This window comes from Aotus nancymaae, unplaced genomic scaffold (genome assembly GCF_030222135.1).
Source record: "Aotus nancymaae isolate 86718 unplaced genomic scaffold, 86718_ANA_hifiasm-v0.15.2.pri h1tg000040l, whole genome shotgun sequence".
Taxonomy (NCBI): domain Eukaryota; kingdom Metazoa; phylum Chordata; class Mammalia; order Primates; family Aotidae; genus Aotus; species Aotus nancymaae.
Window position 1 is genome coordinate 91,050,413 of NW_026988454.1, and position 22,088 is coordinate 91,072,500.

The 22,088-nt window shown below is 37.9% G+C and overlaps 1 protein-coding gene across 3 annotated transcripts in view; it reads left to right on the plus strand.

Moving 5' to 3' along the window:
- FILIP1 (filamin A interacting protein 1) overlaps nt 1-22,088 on the plus strand; it is a 249,567-nt gene that overhangs the window by 211,650 nt on the left and 15,829 nt on the right. For 2 of the 3 annotated variants that reach the window (XM_012471812.3, XM_012471813.3), the window contains exons 5-6: nt 14,286-17,091; nt 20,885-21,717. In XM_012471812.3, the coding sequence (XP_012327235.3) occupies nt 14,286-17,091; nt 20,885-21,091 (3,013 nt within the window). In that variant the 3' untranslated portion in view covers nt 21,092-21,717. Of the gene's footprint in view, nt 1-14,285; nt 17,092-20,884; nt 21,718-22,088 lie in introns of those variants that run through there. The other variant, XM_012471814.3, reaches the window with a different exon arrangement.

Genomic DNA, 22,088 nt, shown 5'->3' on the forward strand with positions numbered 1-22,088 from the left:
CACTACGCTTGGCTAGGGTCAAAAAGTTTGAGATCACATGCTCCAAAACATTGCTGGTCTTTAAAAGACAAGAAGAGAAGAAAGTGTATGCGGTCTTTTGTAAACTCATCTTCACTACTAAGAAATAGAAAGCAAAAACAAAGCTCAAAAGCTTTTGTCCTATTGGGAAGGATTCACCATTTCTCTCTTTATAAAAAATGATTCTCTAGCGCTCAGAAATCAGAGCTGGAATCAGGGTGAGGAAAGTGAGGCTTTCTTGCCTTGGGTGCAAAATTTAAGGGGTTGCCAAAAAACACAGTAATCAAGATATACTACATTTTAATGCACTATTTAAAAAGTATCAAAATTAATGCAAAAATCCATGATGAAGAACACATCAAAATTTCAAATGAAGACAGGCTCTGACTCTGCAGTTGTACAAACCAACCCTCATCCACTTCTCTCTCACCCCAGGCCTGCACAGTATATTAGGGGCATTAGATTAATTCTGTGCAACTGCAGTAATAATCACCATCTTGCAGAACTGAGGTAATTTATTCAGAAGTAACATTCTATAATTAGATCATTTGTAACACAAGGAATATGCTTGAGATCATGGATACTTCATGTATCCTGAGGTGATTACTATACATTGTATAACTGTATTAAAATATCCCATGTACCTCATAAGTATAAATAGCTACTATATACCCACAAAAATTAAAGTTAAAAATTTAAAAAATTAGAAAGTAATGCTCTGAGTTATTTGGTAAAACCATGCCCTATTATGTTAACAAGGTGCTTAGCTCTGTACCATACTCTAGTTGGGAAAAAATGCATTGTGACTAAAGACTTCAAACTACATGCAAGCTTGACTCTTTTGAGGTTCATTCATCTTTAATTACTATCATGCCCTTACAAGTTTTAACCTGCCCTCTGTCTTGGATGACAGAGAAGCATACACAAGGGGAGAGCTGAAGAAAAGCAAAAATAGTGTTCTGAGAAGGAAATTAACATGGTCTGGCTAAGAAACAAGCTTAGGATGACTTTTAGGTGACATTTGTGTTGCGAAACAGGGTCTGATGGATTAAGATGGGGACAAGCGACAATGTCTTAAGGAATCAAAGAGACAGTGCTCTGGAGCTAATGCTGATAAATTTGGAAATGTGATTGAAAAGTGGGAGTGTCAAGAATGTTGGGCAAAAGGACCCCTGAAATCTTACACCACTTTCTTTCCAAGGAAGAGAAGTAAGAATGAATATAGGCAGATGTGCCCTTAAATATTTAGAAGCATGGATTCCTAGGATGGTGGTTATCTCAAGAATAAATAATCACGATAAGCTTTAAAAAAATTCTCACTTTCCATTTCCTTCTCCCAGTTTGTCCTTAGACAATAAGAACAAAGATAAATTAACAAGTATCTGTGGAATACGACAGAGTGAGAATACTTTCTCTAGCATAATTTGACTAAGTTCAAATGGATTCCAGTAAGGAAGAAAAGTAAAAGTCTCTAACAAACTAAATTATATAAACATGGAAAGGAATAAGACAATCACCCATATTCACAGACAAATGTGAAAGTTCATGGCACCGTAAAGAAAATAAAAATACAAACAAAGACTGAAGGAGGTGAGACTGGAGGTGAGACGGGGGAGCTAAAGATTACAAAGGAGATTTTTAAGAAAACGTTATCAGCTGGGCATGGTGGCTCATGCCTGTAATCCCAGCACTTTGGGAGGCTGAGGCGGGTGGGTCACTTGAGGCCAGGGGTTCGAGAGCAGCCTGGCAAACATGTGAACCCCATCTCTACTAAAAATACAAAAATTAGCTGGGCATGGTGATGCATGCCTGTAATCCCAGCTACTCGGGAAGCTGAGGCAGAAGACTCACTTAAACCCGGGACACTGAGGTTGCAGTGAGCCAAGAGATCATGTCACTGCACTCCAGCCTGGGTGACAGAGTGAGACTCCATCTCAGAACAAACAAACAAGCAAAAATATTGTTACGGAAAATTTCAAACATCTACAAGAGTAAAGAGAATAGTATAATGAACACCCATGTACCCATCACTAATCTTCGACAATTAATTAACTTATGACCAGTCTGGTTTCCTCTATTTTTCACTCCCCTGAATTATTTTGATACAAATTTCAGATATATAATTTCAAATATTTCAATATGTACTTCTAAAAAATAAGGACTTTTAAAAAATAAAGGACTCTTGCCATAATCCATTATCTAACCTAAAATTTAATTATTTCTCAATAATATAATTTTTCCAATTATCTCGTTTAAAAAAGTAGTTTGAATAAGAATCCTAAAGGTTACAATTGGTTGATATGTCTTCTAAATTTTTAAAAAATCCATAGGGTCCCCTTTCTGCTCCTATTTCATCTTGTAATTTATTGATTGAAGAAACTAGTTTGTTTATCCTGTATAGTTGCCCACATTTTGGATTTTTCTGATTGCATCATCATGAAGTCATTTAGCAGTTTCTTGCTCCTATCTTTCCTTTAAACTAGTAATTAGTTATAGGAGCTTAGTTTGATTCAGGTTCAGGTTTTTTTGTTAAAAAAATCTTTCACGGGTAGAGGTTTGTATACAATGTCTGGCTGTCTCTCTTTTTGAGAAACGCTGATGAGCATTACCTACATCCATTATTTAAAAATGGTGGTACTCTATAGTTACCTTTATTTATCCATAGTGGCATGTTTTCATTTCTTTATTTATGAAGAAAGAATAAGGAAAAACAGGCTGGGCGAGGTAGCTCACGCCTATAATCCCAGCACTTTGGGAGGCCGAGGTGGGTGGATCACCCGAGGTCAGGATTTCCAGACCAGCCTGACCAACATGGTGAAACCCCATCTCTAAAAAATAAATAAATAAATAAGAAAAAAGATAAGGAAAAACAAAGAGTTTTAAATTAAGAAGAAACATGTTAATATATATCTCTTAATATTTACATAGAAAAAACTAGTTTCTTATATATATATGAGGGAGTTCTGGAGACTGTTTTGAAAGACTCTGTGCATTGACTTGTCTTTTATATATATTTTTATATATATATATAAAATACATAATTTATATATATATTCACATACACACAGAAAAACCTCAAAATACTGATCCTGCCCTATCTGTTTCCTGTGTTCAGTTTCCTGTTTCTCCTTCCTTTTATAAGCATAGTGACATGTCTGATTTACCCTCTTTTAGAATCATTCCAGCTTCTGGGAAGAGAACTGACTGTGAGTAGAAAAGAGTGGAAGCTGGGAGTCAGATTAGGTAGCTCTTGCAATAACCCAGATAAGAGATGATGGTGGCTTCGGCCAAGGGGATAGCAATGGAGGAAGTGAGAAGTAATTGAATTCAGAATATATTTTGAAAGTAGAATTGACAAGATTTGCTGAAAAATTGAATGTAGGGATGTGACTCAAGATTGACTAAATTTCAGTCCCAAGCATCTGAAAGAAGTGGTTGTAGGTGACTGATTTGAGGAAGATGTGGTTAGAACAGGTTCATGGGGAAGACTGGAAGCTCAGAAGAGATAAAGAATTAACAGCTCAGTGGGCTCATAGCTAATTGAATGACAGTGTCCACGCTAATGAATGGATTGATGTCAGCAGGAGGGAGATCTGGAGTACTTTGAAAGGCTGTGTGCATTGACCTGTCTATTAATTAATAATTGGGGTCATCTTGCCATTGACACAATGCTAGGTATAAGCTGATATTCTGGGTGACAAAATAGAGTCCAAGGGGTATCTTGACAATTATAAGATAAACTGAGTCAAGTAAGATGAAGTTAACCTAAACAGAGTCTTGTAAACTTGAGCTGTCCAGGGAATATCCATTTGAGCAACAGCATTGTTATTAAGCACAGTGTTTGTGCAAATAAATCTGCTTCAAAATCCCAACCTGCCTCTTCTTAGTCATGTTCTCTTAATTAAGTTAAATAATAATTTACCTTATTTATAATATAGTACAGTATTTCCTTGCTCAAAGGGAGTGAAAATTAAATGAAATAATAAAGCTCTCGAATTACCTAGGAGACCTTCCTTTTATTTCATATTTTTGAAATTACGTATTAGCAAATATTAGAATTGGGTAGGCTTTATTTAAACTTCACTGTATTTCAATAGTTTTTGGGGAACAGATGGTTTTTGGTTCAAGGATAAGTTCTTTAGTAGTGATTTCGGAGATTTTGTTGCACTCATCACCCGAGCAATGTACACTGAACGCAATGTTGTAGTCTTTTATTTTTCTCCTCACTACCCCATTTCCCTGAGTCCCCAAAGTCCATTATATCATTCTTATGTCTTTGCATCCTCATAGTTTAACTCTCACTTATAAGTGAGAACATACGATATTTGGTTTTCTATTCCTGAGTTATTTCACTTAGAATAATGGTCTCCAACTCCATCCAGGTTGCTGCAAATGCCATTATTTTGTTCCTTTTTATAGCTGAGTAGTATTTCATGATGTGTGTGTGAGGTGTATATATATATACACACACGTATATATATGTGTGTATATACATATATGTGTGTATATATATATAGATACACCATTTTTCTTTATTCACTCGGTTGATGGGCATTTAGGCTGGTTTCATATTTTTGCAGTTGCAAGTTACACTGCTAAAAACATGCGTGTGCAAGTGTCTTTTTCATATAATGACTTCTTTTCCTCTAGGTAGATACCCAATACTGGAATTGCTAGATCAAATGGTAGTTCTACTTTTAGTTCTTTAAGGAATCTTCATACTGTTTTCCATAGTGGTTGTACTGGTTTACATTCCCACCAGCAGTGTAAAAAAGTGTTTACACGTGGGTGTGTTTCCTTTTCACCACATCCATGCCAACATCTGTGTTTTTTAATTTTTTAATTATGGTAATTCTTGCAGGAGTAAGATGGTATCTCATGTGGTTTTGATTTGCATTTTCCTGATAATTAGTGATATTGAACATTTTTTCCAAACGTTTGTTGGCTATTTGTATATCTTCTTTTGAGAATTGTCTATACACATCCTTTGCCCACTTTTTGATGGGATCATTTGTTTTTTCTTGTAGATTTAAGTTTCTTATAAATTCTGGACATTAGTCCTTTGTCAGATGCATAGCTTGCAAATTTTTTCTCCCACTTTGTGGACTGTTTACTCTGCTATTTCCTTTTTTTTTAAGACAGAGTCTTGCTCTGTCACACAGGCTGGAGTGCAGTGGCACAATCTTGGCTCACTGCAATCTCTGCCTCTTGGGTTCAAGAAATTCTCTTGCCTCAGCCTCGCTAGTAGCTGGGACTATAGGTGTGTGCCACCACTCCCAGCTAATTTTTATATTTTTAGTAGAGACAGGGTTTCACCATGTTGCCTAGACTAGTCTTGGACCCCAGACTTCAGGTGATTCTGCCTTGGACCCCAGACTTCAGGTGACCTGCCTTGGCCTCAGCCTTCCAAAGTGCTGGGATTACAGGCATGAGCCACCACAAACAGTCTGATTATTTCTTTTGCTGTGCAGAAGCTTTTTAGTTTAGTTGGGTTTCATCTATTTATTTTTGTTTTTGTTGCATTTACCTTTGGGTTCTTGGTCATAAACTCTTTGCCTAAGCCAATGTCTAGAAGAGTTTTTCTGATGTTGTATTCTAGAGTTTTTTATGGTTTCAGGTCTTAAATTTAAGTCTTTGATCAATCTTGAGTTGATTTTTGTATAAGGTTTTCAGGTTTTAAATTTAAGTCTTTGGTCCATCTTGAGTTGATTTTGGTATAAGGTGAGATGAGGATCCAATTTCATTCTTCGACATGTGGCCAGTTATCCCAGCACCGTTTGTTGAATAGGGTGTCCTTTCCCCACTTTATGTTTTTGTTCACCTTGTTGAAGATCAGTTGGCTGTAAGTACTTGGCTTTATTTCTGGGTTCTCTATTCTGTTCTATTGGTCTACATGCTTAATTTTATACCTGTACCATGCAGTTTTGGTGAATACGGTCTTCTAGTATAGTTTGAGGTCAGGTAATGTGATGCCTCTAGATTTGTTGTTTTTGCTTAGTCTTGCTTTGGTTATGCGTGCTCTTTTTTGAGTCCATATAAATTTTAGGATTGTTTTTTCTAGTTTTGTGAAGAATGATGATGGTATTTTGATGGGAATTGCATTTAATCTGTAGATTGCCTTTGGCAGTATGGTCATTTTCACAATATTGATTCTACCCATCCCTGAGCATGGGTGTGCTTCCGTTTGTTTCTATCATCTATGATTTATTTCAGCAGTGTTTTGTAGTTTTCCTTGTAGAGATCTTTTACATCCTTGGTTAGGTATATTTCTTTTTCTTCTTTTTTTCTTTTTTTTTTTTCGTTAGGTATGTATCTAAGTACTTTATTTTATTTTTTATTTTTGCAGCTGTTGTAAAAGGGATTGAGTTCTTGATTTTATTCTCAGTTGGTCATTGTTGGTGTATAGCAGTGCTACTAATTTGTGTACAGTGATTTTGTATACTGAGACTTTACTGAATTCATTAATCAGATCTAGAAGCTTTTTGAATGAGTCTTTAGGATTTTCTAGGTATAAGATTGTATCATTGGCAAACAGTGACTGTTTGACTTCCTGTATTAGTCCATTTTCACGCTGCTACAAAGATACTACCTAAGACTGGGTGATTTATAAATAAAAGAGGTTTAATTGACTAACAATTCTGCAGGGCGGAGGAGGCCTCAAACTTAAAATCATGGTGGAAGGCAAAAGAGAAGTAAGTACTTTCTTCACAAGGCAGCAGAGAGTGCAGAGGAAACTGCCACTTTTAAAATCATCAGGTCTGGTGAGCACTCCCTCACTATTATAAGAACAGTGTGGGGAAACCATTCCTATTCAATCACCTCCCACCAGGTCCCTCTCTTGACACATGGTTATTACAGTTCGAGATGAGATTTGGATGGGGACGCGGTGCCAAACCATGTCACTTCCTGTTTACTGGTTTGCATGCCCCTTATTTCTTTTTCTGGACTGATTGCTCTGGCAGTGTGGGCTTTTAAGAGCCTCATGAAATAATATTAGGACTAGAGATTGTCTAGGATCTGAAACATTACTTCCCCAGAAAAAGATTTTTTGGCATCACCTCTAACCCCACCTGAAAATGTCAGCTCTCTTCTCTTTATGTTCCCCACCTGTGCTTCCACCTCTTTCTGCCTTAAGATTAATAACCAATTTTATGTTTTCTATCATATTTTAAGTCACTCACTAGTAATAGTTGTTTACAATCTTTCTGCCTTTATCTGATGTCTTGGAACACTTTCAGGTTTTTAACTTTTTTTCTATTTTTTAATTGAGATATAATTTATAGTCCTGAGTAGCTGGGACTACAGGTGTGCACCACCATGCCTAGCTAATTTTTATAATTTTAGTAGAGACAGGGTTTCACCATGTTGCCCAGGCTGGTCTTGAACTCCTGACCTCAGGTGATCCACCTGCCTTGGCCTCAGCCTCCCAAAGTGCTGGGATTACAGGCGTGAGCCACTGCATCCAGTCTGATTACTTCTTTTGCTGTGCAGAAGCTTTTTAGTTTAGTTAGATTCCAACTACATTTTATATACAGTAAAAATTCACAAATTTTAATTATGCAATTTGATGAATCTTGACAAATGTATGACCATCGATAATCACAGAACATTTGGGAATATAAAGTTGAGCTATTGAATTCTAAATTCACATTTGGAGCTCAGAATGGAACTACTATGCCACTAATTTACCTGGGTTTTTATTCCAATTGCCATTATTTAATTAAATGTAAAAAAAATCACATTAATAAAGAGTTTTCTAACCGGTCAAAAAAAAAAAAAGAAAGAAGAAAAAACATCTGGGTCCACACTTTTAAAGTCTTCTAGTTGAAAATAAGTAAATTTCTTAACATGCTGATAAGTGACAAATTTGCAAATTAAAAAGTATAATTTTGGCTGGCCACACTGGCTCATGCCTGTAATCCCAGCACTTTGGGAGGCCAAGGTGAGTGATCATCTGAGGTCAGGAGTTTTTAGACCAGCCTAGCCAAGATGGTAAAACCCCGTATCTACTGAAAATATAAATATTAGCCAGGGGTGGTAGCACATGCCTGTGGTTCCTGCTACTCAGGAGGTTGAGATAAGGGAGTCTTTTAACCTGGGAAACTGAGGATGCAGTAAGCCAAGAGGCCACTGAACTCCAGCCTGGGTGACAGAGTGAGACTTTGTCTCAAAAAAAATGTATAAATCTATTTAGTATGAAATAAGAAATTAAGAATACATTTAAGAATAGTTATTAAGGAAGGCAATAAAATTAAAAACTCTGTTAGCTTATTGACTTAGTCTTTGTTCTCTAAAGAGGACTAAATGCTTGCAGAAATTTAAAATTTGCCAAGAATAAGTTTAATTTTGGGATACTTTGGGCTGTACCCATGACCGCTGATGGGAATCAGGGTACTAATTTATTTTTTTAGTCATGGTCCTCTGGTTTGTTTCCTTTTTGTGCTAATATGTTTAGAATCAAGGCATAGTTGAAAAATGGGAAGGTAAGCAGAGAAAAGAATGGAGAGGAGGTGGTAAAACTAGTTGGCACAAGCATTACTTAAACCTCTTATTTTGCTTCTTAATTAGCATAATTACATGGAAATGGTACCCAGTAATGTTGAGAAAATTAATTGTTTGAGGTGCAAAATAAAATTCTGCTAGGAAATTGTTAAAAGCAAAAGAGACGTAATATGCCATAGGCATTATGTTTTGTGAAGAGATACATGCTATACTTCTGAATGCTTGTTTAATGTAAAATGAGGATTTCTAAATATGGGAGAAGAGAAAAAAAACATCTGTAAGTAGAATGCTGAATTGACTGGGGAGGTGGATAAAGTGAGACACAAGTCTGTCCCTGCCTTCCCAAAACCCTCTTCCTTTGGTGCTCCTGTGTTGCTCCATGGCTCGCTCTTTCTCTATCTCTCTCTCCTCTTTCTTCTCTGCACAGGCCTTCCATAGATCTTCCTTATTCTTTCTATTTCTCATTTTTGGACATTTCTCAAAGTTTTTTCTCCATCTTGTTCTTTTTCTGTCTTTAAATATTTTCTACTTTGGAGATCACATTCATGTCTATGTCAAAGGAAATATCACCTCCATTATGGAAATAAAAATCTAACAATTGCCAAGCTTTTTAGCACGGTGAAAATTTCTATGTAGGGTGGGATGGCTGACAAAATGGTCCCATGTTTGCCTCTAATTTTCTTTCCTCCTAGTAGTTCCCTCACCTTAATTACCACTGTTCTTCATAATAGACCCCAGGGTATACTGCTCTAACATTAGATTTTTGATCCAACTGTGGATGAAAATTTCTTTCCTTAAAAAAAAAAAAGAACTACAACTGGCTGAGCACAATGACTCACATTTGTAATCTCAACCCTTTGGGAGGTCAAGATGGGAGGATTTCTTGAGGTCAGGAATTTGAGACCAGCCTGAACAACATGGTAAGATCAAGAAGGAGGAGGAGGAGGAGGAGGAAGAAGAAGAGGAGGAGGGAGAAAAAGAAGATGAGGAGCAGAAGGAAGAAGAAATAAGACAAACCAGTGACACAAAAACCTATAAGAGAAAAAAAAGCCTTAATTCAGCCTCTTCTAATAGTCCCGTAGCTGTTTTATAGGTTAAATAGAGATTGTTTAGCCTCCAGTGCTACAGGTAGACAGATAGTAAGGGATATCTTGCTCATTCCACATAAAGAAATCTCCATCTCTCATTTGAGGTTTCTCAGTTGAGAGATACATTTTTTTTTTTACTTTTCTTTCTTTTTTTTTTTTTTTGAGATGGAGTCTTGCTCTGTACCCCAGGCTGGAGTGCAATGGCACGAGCTCAGCTCACTGCAACCTCTGCCTCCCAGGTTCAAGTGATTCTCTTGCCTCAGCCTCCTGAGTAGCTGGGATTACAGGCATGCATCACCATGCCCGACAGATTTCTGTATTTTTAGTAGAGATGGGTTCACCATGTTGGTTAGGCTGGTCTGGAACTCCTAACCTCGTGACCTGCCCTCCTTGAACTCCCAAAGTGCTGGCATTACAGGCGTGAGCCACTGCGCCCAGCACATTTCTTTTCTAATAGGCTGACAACTAAAATGGGCATATTCTTCAAAGAAGGCCATTGCTTACTAGACAGAGACACACATCTAATAGCCACTATTAATTTAAAATTGCTAGCCTAATAACACCTGCAATATCTGTTTAACAAAAGTGTATATTCAGCATTGTAAAGAACTTTAGTTAATACATCTCTATATAGGTAATTTCCATATATATATTTCTATTCTTTTTTTTGAGATAGGGTCTTGTTATTTCACCCTGGATGGAGTGCAGTGACATGATCGTAGCTCACTGCAACCTCTGCCTCCTGGGCTCAAGTGATCCTCCCACCTCAGTCTCCTGAGTAGTGGGATTACAGGCACATGCCACCTAATTTTTTGTCTGTTTGTTTGTTTTGTAGAGATGAGGTTTAACCATGTTGCCCAGGCTGGTCTCTAACTCCTGGATTCAAGTCATCTGCCCGCCTTGGCCTCCCAAAGTAATAGGATTATAGGCTTGAGCCACCATGTCCAGACAACAGATTTATATTCCTAATTCAAGTTTACATATTCATTCTTTCTCTTGTTTATCTATTCCATCAAAATTTCTTGAGCATGTCCTATATGTCAGGCATTACGCTAGGGGGCAAACGAGACAAACGTGGCAGCTACCCTCATGGAATTTGCATTAACAAAAGTAGGCAGACATTAAAAAAATTATAAATTGGTTAGGTGTTATAAAAGAAAACTGGGCCAGGCATGATGGCTCATACCTGTAATCCCAGCACTTTGGGAGACTGAGGCAGGAGGATCACTTGACCCCAGCAGTTCAAGACCAGCTTGGGCAACATAGGGGTGACTCTTTCTCCACAAATAAAATAAAAACCTTAGCCAGGTGTGGTGTTATGCACCTGTAGTCCCAGCTATTTGGGAGGCTGAGGTGGAAGGATAGTTCAAGCACAGGAGATTGAGACTGCAGTGAACTATAATCATGCCATAGCACTTCAACCTGGGTGACAGAACAAGACCCTGTCTCTGAAAAAAAAAAAAAAAAAAAGACTGCAGGATATTGACATTACAGGAGTCTATGAGAAGTTCTGTCTTAATTGGGTTTGAAGAAGTGACATTGAAGTGAAACTTGAAGGATGAAAAACTAGCCAGGAAAGTTCAGGTGAGTGTGCAGAATGAAAAAAGGAACAGGGAGGAAATACTTAGCAGAGGACACAGAATATACAAGGAATGTTAGGTAATGGGAGAGACTGACTGGAGATGAACTTATCAAGGAGGTCAGGTATTGGTTGAGTCCCATCATTCTCATCCCCAACGTCTTGCCTGTAAGAAGTTTGATTGCAGGTCTATTTGCACAGAAGGCTATTGGCAGGCCTTCCGAAATGAGCTGGGCAGCTTTACCTTGATCCTGGATCTGACCCTCAACTGGGAAACTGGGTTTTGAGAGCACACAGAGAATGAGTGCTGTATTGATATTAGAGCCACTTTAACTATGAGATGGGAATGGTTTAAGATGTGTTGAAATAGGAGGAAGAGTTAGCTAATGGGGTTAGAAAAACAGAAATAATCACAGCTAGGAGAACCTGAAAACTGTGGTTTCCTGGAAGCCAGATTCCTGCTGAGATCACACTTGAGCCCATGGAGTTTCCTACTGATTGGAATGCCTTCTGCTTTTCTCTGGCTGAAACATTAGTACCCCAAGTTTTACTATCAAAGACAGGATAATGACAACAATATTTATTGATTAAACATAGAAAGCACTGACAGTCTTTCCAAATGAAGTGATACAGCATATACCATAGTTCTTATATTTCTTTTTGTGCTTTATTACATGCATGTATTGAGTCTATGTATCTGTAACTTTACTTCTACTATTTCAGTTAATCTTCAGAACAATTGATATGGTTGGTATTAACCCATTTATGCCTAGTGTTCCATTATCGGAATGCTAAGCTTGTGGGAGTTATATCCTGCTGCTCAAGGTCATCGGCAAGTTCTGATTTTTCACAAAAAAAATACTGCAAACTCCAGCATAAATAGGTTAATATCCCTCCCTCTTTCCTGTACTGGTGAAAAAATTGGGAATCAGAGAGTCTTAGTGATTGGCCAGAAATTACATAGAAAGTGACAGAGTCAGAACTCAGATTTGATTATGTCTGACTCCAAAGCCTGTGTTGTAGCCACTCCAACCCACTGCCTCTGACAGTATAGAGGCATAGTATTCTTAAAAATATATTTTTAGAAGCTTTAACATGTTAAGCTTAGAATTGGAAGCAGGGATGTTTTCAATAAATTAATCTCAGTCCAGTTAAGGGCAAGGAATTTGAAAATGGCATTTTATATCGAAAATATCCTGGAAAGTTTCCATTACTCTGTGGTTCTATGACATTATTTCAATTGGTTCAACTTTTAGTAAAAAGAGAACATGGTCAATAAAATGCTCTTTTCTACAGGAAGGACCACATTTAGTGATGCTGTTACAGTATTACTCATGCAAATCAGTATGACTTAAAGATAATATTTTCCCTCTATTTCAGGGATAAAGTAATAATGATTTTTAGAGGCTATGCATTTAGTTTAGAGATGCTAAGACATAATCATGGTTTATAAAAGTAAGTTCTATGAAAAAATCTTAATGACATGATCAGAGCCATTTCTGTAGTACTTACCTCACACTGTATTTAATTATTAATAGCTTCCATTGTGCTTTACAAATGTATGTCCAAATATTGCTTGCACATAAGCTTTCAGTCAGTGACAAATAAAAAAAACCCCACAAATATTTCTTCCACAATGCAATGTGAGACTATTAAATTCTATTTACTTGGCTAATAGCTAATCTAGTCATAAATATGAAATTAATCAGTCAGAATAGTAAAGGAGCAAAATATATTGAAAGAATAAAAGATATTATACTTAAATAAGTACATGTTATTGGTTGTTTGTAACTTGCTTCCCTTATAAATCTATTAATTACTAAAATATAGTATTACACTAACATGGTAAATATGATTACAATTTAAATTATTTTTATGGGTATATAAAAAGAACCATTAAAATTAGTACAAGTTAACTGACCAACCCAAGAATTGTAAATAGTTACTTTGGCATATTTATATTCCTATTTTTTACAGATATGCATAAACACCATAGAGAAAATGTATTTCACACATGTGAAACATAATTCCTGTGGCTGCCACATTTTCATATTGATAGTCATACAGATTTTCTTCCTACCTAGTTCTTGATTTTAAAAAATTGTTTAAATAAAAAAATACCGTGCCAGATCTGGTGTGAACTAAAATCAGTTTCTGTAAATCAGTTTTTGTAAGCTTTTGAAAGCCCATCCTACTTTGTCTCTTCCAGGTGATAGTTGTGTAGCTTATATTAAGGTTTTAAAATCAGAAAACCCAAAGCTGCTTCATTTCTGAGCCTTTACTATCATTTAAAGTAAATTTATCTCCTGAGATCATATGATGCAGAGGTGGAGAGCAAGAATTTTGGAGGCTTTCTGGCTGAGTTTGAAATCCAGCATTGCCACTTACTGACTCTGGGATCTGGGGCAGGTTACATAATTTCCCTGTATCTCATTTTCCTCATGGTGATGATAGTAGCGATATATATCTATAGGGTCACTCTGAGAGTAAAGTAAATACTAGCACCAAGGATACAGAAGATAAATATAAAAAATATTATATTAGTCATTATAAATAGTCATTATAAATAATGACTATATGTAATATAGTCATTAATATAATGTAATTATAAATAATGACCATATAATATATATTTTATATAAATTTTATATTTATAATATAAAATATATATCATATAAATATTCATTATTATATAATAATAACTATATAAATTATATAAAGACCCATTATGCAACCCAAGTTTTACTTAATGGCTACTGTATTAAAGTATAATACACATGCAGAAATATACTCAGAAGTGTTCAGCTTACTAAAATTTCATAAGGTAAGCTAAACAATCCTGTATAGCAAGCACACAAATTATAAAAGAGAAACTAGTTCACTCAAAGCCCACCTCATGTCCCCTTCTAGCCACTACCTCTAAAGGTAACTAATATTTTGACTTCCTGTTAGTTTCATTAATAGCTATTTTTTAAACCTTGATATTATAGCAATTGATAAAGGGTTTATTGTAGTAGCATGTTGTTTTTATTTAATATAAATACTTAAATCTGTTTGCAGATTACTTTTTTAATATCTAGTTATATTTTGTTTTCTAGGTTAAAAAAGCTCCTTGAACAAGAAAAGGCTTACCAAGCCCGCAAAGAAAAGGAAAATGCTAAACGGCTCAATAAACTAAGAGATGAGCTTGTCAAACTCAAGTCCTTTGCACTCATGTTGGTGGATGAAAGACAAATGCATATTGAGCAACTTGGCCTGCAAAGCCAGAAAGTACAGGATCTTACTCAGAAGCTGAGGGAAGAAGAAGAAAAGCTCAAAGCCATTACTTCTAAATCCAAAGAAGACAGACAGAAACTGCTCAAGTTAGAAGTGGACTTTGAACACAAGGCTTCGAGGTTTTCTCAAGAACATGAAGAGATGAATGCTAAACTGGCTAATCAAGAGTCTCACAATAGGCAACTTAGACTCAAGCTGGTTGGCTTAACCCAAAGAATTGAGGAGCTAGAAGAGACCAACAAAAATCTACAGAAGGCAGAGGAAGAACTTCAGGAATTAAGAGATAAAATTGCCAAAGGAGAATGTGGAAACTCTAGCCTCATGGCAGAAGTGGAAAATCTTCGAAAGCGTGTGCTTGAGATGGAAGGTAAAGATGAGGAGATAACTAAAACTGAATCCCAGTGTAGGGAACTGAGGAAGAAGTTGCAAGAGGAAGAACACCATAGTAAGGAGCTCAAACTTGAAGTTGAGAAGCTACAGAAGAGAATGTCTGAACTGGAGAAATTGGAAGAAGCATTTAGCAAGAGTAAATCTGAGTGCACCCAGCTACATTTAAATCTGGAGAAAGAAAAGAACTTAACCAAAGACCTGCTAAATGAATTGGAGGTGATCAAGAGTCGAGTTAAAGAATTGGAATGTTCTGAAAGTAGATTGGAAAAGGCTGAATTAAGCCTAAAAGATGATCTTACAAAGTTGAAGTCATTTACCGTGATGCTGGTTGATGAAAGGAAAAATATGATGGAAAAAATAAAGCAAGAAGAGAGAAAAGTGGATGGACTCAATAAAAATTTTAAGGTGGAACAAGGAAAAGTTATGGATGTAACTGAAAAACTAATTGAAGAAAGTAAGAAGCTTTTAAAACTAAAATCTGAAATGGAGGAAAAAGTATACAACTTGACAAGAGAAAGAGATGAGTTGATAGGCAAATTGAAAAGTGAAGAAGAAAAATCCTCTGAATTAAGCTGCAGTGTTGACTTATTAAAGAAGAGACTTGATGGTATAGAGGAAGTGGAAAGAGAAATAACAAGAGGAAGGTCACGAAAAGGGTCCGAGCTCACCTGCCCAGAAGATAATAAGATTAAGGAACTAACACTTGAAATTGAGAGACTGAAGAAACGTCTCCAACAATTGGAGGTGGTTGAAGGGGATTTGATGAAGACAGAAGATGAGTATGATCAGCTGGAACAAAAATTTAGAACTGAGCAGGATAAGGCCAACTTTCTCTCTCAACAACTAGAGGAGATCAAGCACCAAATTGCCAAGAACAAAGCAATAGAAAAAGGTGAGGTTGTGAGCCAGGAAGCTGAACTGAGACACAGATTTCGGCTGGAAGAAGCTAAAAGTCGAGACTTAAAAGCTGAAGTACAAGCTCTTAAAGAGAAGATTCATGAATTAATGAACAAAGAAGATCAGCTTTCTCAGCTCCAGGTAGATTATTCTGTACTTCAACAAAGATTTATGGAAGAAGAAAATAAGAACAAAAACATGGGGCAGGAGGTCCTCAATCTGACCAAAGAGTTGGAGCTTTCCAAGCGCTACAGCAGAGCTCTTAGGCCCAGTGTGAATGGAAGAAGAATGGTGGATGTTCCTGTGACATCAACTGGAGTCCAGACTGATGCAGTCAGCAGTGAAGCAACAGAGGAAGAAACGCCAGCTGTATTCATACGGAAATCCTTCCAGGAAGAAAATCATATCATGAGCAATCTTCGGCAGGTGGGATTGAAAAAACCTATGGAACGATCCTCTGTTCTAGACAGGTATCCTCCAGCAGCAAATGAGCTCACTATGAGAAAGTCTTGGATTCCATGGATGAGAAAGAGGGAAAATGGCCCCTCAATCACTCAGGAGAAAGGGCCCCGAACAAATTCCAGTCCAGGGCACCCAGGAGAGGTAGTCCTTTCACCAAAGCAGGGCCAGCCCCTGCATATTCGAGTGACACCAGACCACGAGAACAGTACTGCGACTTTGGAGATAACAAGCCCGACATCTGAAGAATTTTTTTCTAGTACCACCGTCATTCCTACCTTAGGGAATCAGAAACCAAGAATAACCATTATTCCATCACCAAATGTGATGTCTCAAAAACAAAAAAGTGGAGATACTACTCTTGGCCCAGAACGAGCCATGTCCCCAGTCACAATTACTACATTTTCCAGAGAGAAGGCCCCAGAAAGCGGAAGAGGCATGTTTGCGGACAGGCCCACATCCCCTATTCAGATAATGACGGTGTCTACATCAGCAGCGCCAGCTGAGATTGCAGTTTCTCCCGAATCCCAGGAAATGCCCATGGGACGGACTATCCTCAAAGTCACCCCAGAAAAACAGACTGTTCCAACTCCAGTACGGAAATACAACTCCAATGCCAACATTATAACCACAGAGGACAATAAAATTCACATTCACTTAGGATCTCAGTTTAAACGGTCTCCTGGCACTTCAGGAGAAGGAGTCAGTCCAGTTATTACTGTCCGACCAGTAAACGTGACAGCTGAAAAAGAGGTTTCCACCGGCACTGTCCTTCGCTCTCCCAGGAACCATCTCTCCTCTCGGCCTGGTGCGAGCAAAGTGACGAGCACTATCACCATAACACCGGTTACAACATCATCTGCTCGAGGAACCCAGTCAGTGGTGAGTACAAGAGGCTCCAAAGGGCAGGCCCATGGAGAGAGGGAGATATGAGTAGTGGGACTACCCCAGCACCCGCAGTAAAACGCAGCCACATGCCTCTCATGCTGCTGGAATCCACCAACCGATGCTTCCCAGAGGACCATCCACACTGAGAAATGAATGTAAAAAGTGGCCTAGTAGTTTGATAAATTGGGCCAACTTTGAGGGAAAACTTCACCTATTCATCTACATTATGGAGATTGCTATAAAATACTTGCAAAAGTGGCCTCTTTGAAATGGTAGCCTATAGTAATCAGAAGGTTTAAAATTTCTTTTTTTTTTTTTTTTGAGACCGAGTTTCACTCTTGTTACCCAGACTGGAGTGCAATGGCGCAATCTCGGCTCACCGCGACCTCCGCCTCCTGGGTTCAGGCAATTCTCCTGCCTCAGCCTCCCGAGCAGCTGGGATCACAGGCACGCGCCACCATACCCAGCTAATTTTTTGTATTTTTAGTAGAGACGGGGTTTCACCATGTTGACCAGGATGATCTCGATCTCTTGACCTCGTGATCCACCCGCCTCGGCCTCCCAAAGTGCTGGGATTACAGGTGTGAGCCACCACGCCCGGCTTAAAATTTCATTTTAATGTTTGAGATACTTTTGGAGTTAGGGGGAAATGCTCTATACGCAAGAAGAATTAAAATTGTTCCTAGATTATGTTTCTATAAACTAAAATATTCTATATGTGGTTATGTATGGCTACAGTCATATTTTATCCCAAAATAAGATGAGAAGATTTTAATATCAAAACTTTTTTAAAAGTAAAAAAGAAGTGAGTTTATGTCTAAAAACTGTATTTTATTTAATCCTATCTTGCAGAGAGCAAGTTCTTCATAAATATTTGTTTAATAATTAGCTGAGGCCGGGCACAGTGGCTCATGCCTGTAATCCCAGCACTATAGGAAGCTGAGGCGGGTGAATTACCTGACGTTAAGAGTTCAAGACCTGGCCAACATGGTGAAACCCCATCTCTACTAAAAATACAAAAATTAGCCTGGTGTGGTGGCGAATACCTGTAATCCCACCTACTTGGGAGGCCAAGGTAGGAGAATCACTTAAGCCCAGGAGACAGAGGTTTCAGTAAGTTGAGATCATGCCATTGCACTCCAGCCTGGATGATAGAGCGAGACTTTGTCTCAAAAAAAAAAAAAAAAAAAAAAATTACTTGCTGGAAGGCTAAATGAATGATTATTGAAAAGCATGTCCAAAGCACAAAAATGCAAACTTAAAAATAAATTCTACCAGCCTGGCATACAGGATAAAACCTCATCTCTACTAAAAATACACACACACACACACACAAATTAGCTGGGCATGGAGATGTACACCTGTAATCCTAGCTGCTTGGGAGGCTAAGGCAGAAGAATTGCTTGAACCCAGGAGGTGGAGGTTGTAGTGAGCCAGTACCATGCTGCTGCACTCCAGCCTGGGTTACAGCGTGAGGCCCTGTCTCAAAAAGGTAAATACATACATACATACATACATACATGCATACATAATAAATTCTACCTTTCAAAATACTTCCAGTGATTGTCTTCATTTGTTGGTGGCAAATTGGTCAGTGTAATTACAGAAGAGCTTGTACTGTTTAGATGCTAACTTAAGCTAATAGACTAGAAATCATGATTTCTAGACTCTGAACAAATTCTACAACATAAATTAAAATCTCTTAAGAAAGACAGGAAGTTCATAATTTAAATATAGATACTGTGGGTTTTTTCCCTTTATTTTTAATACGATTTTCTTTAATTTTCTATGCACAAACATAGACCTGAGGCAGGCTTCAAAGTGTGAACTACTAATTGCTTTGCCAGTAAAGCTTTTACTTACTGACTTCTCGTGAGCCAAATGGCATTCGGAATTGTTTACTGTTCTCAGGTAATTCAGTACTGCTTTTTAGGTAATATAGAGCATAGCTTGCTTGTGTAGGGTCTTGCTTCTTTCTGCTGCATTTTATAAAAAGATATTGGAGGTATAAATCATTGTAACTTAGAGCATATTTTGTGCCATTACATTTTCTTACCATTTTTAAGAGTCAGATCAAGGTAGCCCTACCCTCTGTATCGACATTTTTGACTACTGATTGAACCTCACACACGAGTAACATGTCAAAACAACTGTCTAAGACATCTAAGTTCTGAATGGTCCACCTATTTTAAGTATATCAGATCTCATAAAATCAAGGACAACAAAAGGTTTGGAACACTTCTCTTAGAATTTAAACAGTGAGGCTAGTTCATTTGTACATTTATTCATTCAACATTTGTTGAGTGTCAGCTACACTTTAGGCATGGGCCAGATGCTGGCATGCCAAGAGGACTGTAGAAGTTCTTGACTTAGTGGGATAGACAAGATTTTCACCAACTTAGTGGTTCTATAGAAGAGGTATGTACAAAGGAGCCAATGGAGAAAGCTTCACAGAGGTGGAGGTTTCACAGATAAAGAGGGATTTTCAAGAAGGGAAGGAGTATGTAAACAGAACAGCGTGTGCAAAGGCATGACAGTGTGAAGGAGCCTGGCATGCCTGGGGAATGGTGAGCAGTCCCATTGTGCTGCTACCAGTTGCACATGGGGCAAAAAATGCAAGGGCAGAAAATAGGCAAGCAAACTGGGGTTGGATATTAAAGGGAGGCATATGTCTTATTATGAAATTGATACTTATAGAGTAGATAAAAGGAGCCACTGGAAGGGTAATGATCTTGAGAAAAACATATTGCTTATGTTTTAGAAAGGTGTGTGGAAAACGGTTTAAAGGATAACTTGGAAGGGATGGGGATGCTGTCGCAATTCTCTATCTTATTGATGGGGCAGGCTTGAACTATAGTAGTGAAAATGAGAACAGAGATATAGTGAAGACAATCGAAATGATTTCATGAGAAATTGAGTAGAGAGGGTGGCTCTTGGTTTTCTGATTTGGCTGTCTGGGAGAATGAGAAACTTTACGGGGACTAGCTGTTTAGGAGAGAGAAGAGGAAAAGTAATGTTTGGGGCATGTTATATTTGAGATGTCTGGGGAACTCCAGAAATGTCCAGTGAGTAATTGGGAATAAGGATTTGCATTTCTAGAGAGCATTGAAGCCTAGGGGTCCCAGGGTTTGAACACATGGGGTAATAACTAAGGCAATTCTCAGGGTGAATGCTAAACATTAAAAGGAGGCTGAGAATGGAACATGGTGACACTCACATTTACAAGACAGACAGAGAACAAGGAGCCAGCAAGAGACTGAAAAGGGGTCATCAGATATAAGAGGTGAATTGATGAGGCAGTCCTAAGAAATCACAGCAACAGAGCACTTTAAAAAGGAGAATGTGGTCAGCAGTGACAATGACAGGCCAAAACCTGAGGTCTTTAGGAGGTGAAAAGAGAGCGGTTTTATCTGAAGTGGAAGAAAGGAGGGAGTGTAGAGGTAATCTGGGAGCAGTAGGAGTAAAGTTGCCTGAGTTTTTGCCTGGTGGTCTATATTTATTTCCTCTGTGAAACTGGAGTTAAGGCCATCTTCAGTAAGGGCAGAGGAAGTAAGTTAGTGCTCAGAAGAGAAGAAGTTTCAAGCAAAGTTGTTTTAAGAGAAGGGAAGGTGAGATAATCAGAGTGGATTAGATACCAACTCCAAGTTTCTCACAATTATTTTATCTGGGAAGGGCCATCTGTGTGTGTTCCTGTGTGGCAAGAGTCCCGCTAATATTCCGATTGATGGCATATCCAGAGGAAACTCACCAACGTCTCCCTTGTATCTATGTATTTTCTCTCTTACAGTCAGGACAAGACGGGTCATCCCAGCGGCCTACACCCACCCGCATTCCTATGTCAAAAGGTATGAAAGCAGGAAAGCCAGTAGTGGCAGCCCCAGGAGCAGGAAATCTGACCAAATTCGAGCCTCGAGCTGAGACTCAGTCTATGAAAATAGAGCTGAAGAAATCTGCAGCCAGCAGCGCCACCTCTCTCGGAGGGGGGAAGGGCTGAGGGCAGTGGCTAAGGGGGTATGTTGTGCAGATGCTACTGCTGCCGTGAAAGTGAACCTTCATCTGTTTGTGCCAATTCTTTATATGTACTAATTTAAGTTTTAAAGATTGTGTTTATAAAATAACCAACTAATAACCATGTGTCTTTCCTATTTTGGGCATTTGTTTTGATGCTGGGGAACACAATTAATTAGCAAAACTGTTGCTTGCTGTGTAGAAGCCAGGGCCTCAGGCAGGGCCTGCTTTCTAGTTCCAGCTTTGCTTCTAGGAAGTGGATCTATCAGTAGACTGACCCATCTGAGCCTGTTTCCTCATCAATTAGATGTGGGGACTCAATCACATGCTCTCTAAGGCTGGTTCCCATATTTCCTAATTGCAAGCCAAATTTAATGTACCTTGTTCCATAACAATTTTTTATTTAAAAAAATTCTATTATGAAATAAGACATACTTTAACAATTGTCATTTGCCTCTATCACATCATGAATTTGCTTTATGTGCTAGAAAGAAAAAACATCACATAGCTATCACAGGGCCTGGACCTCTAAAATTTTGCAAAAACAAAAGCTTCTAAGATGATTTCAGGAAATAATATGAATGTGTAATAAAATGGAAATGAAATATGGAATCCTAAGAACAGAGTTTTACTTATTTGTGTGTGTCTGTGTGTACTGTAGTTTTAGCCGCTCCAGAAGATTCCCAGAATTTCTTAGACAGTAATTTTAGAATCACTAATGTCAGACTCATGCTGTATTCAAGTGTGCAATTGATTTAAATTGTGGAATAGTTTGAAAAGAGCTGCCAAATGGCCTTTTATAGCTCAACAGAGATTGTAATGAATAGAAAATAGCAGAAAGTAAATTCTGATATATTAATGCCAAGGGGAAAAAATGACATCATGCATATCTTAATTGAATTCCAATATTTTTCTCAAGTATAGACTTGCAAGCGTAAAACCAGTTCATGATTTGGGTGTGTTTGTGTATGTGTGTTTTTGTG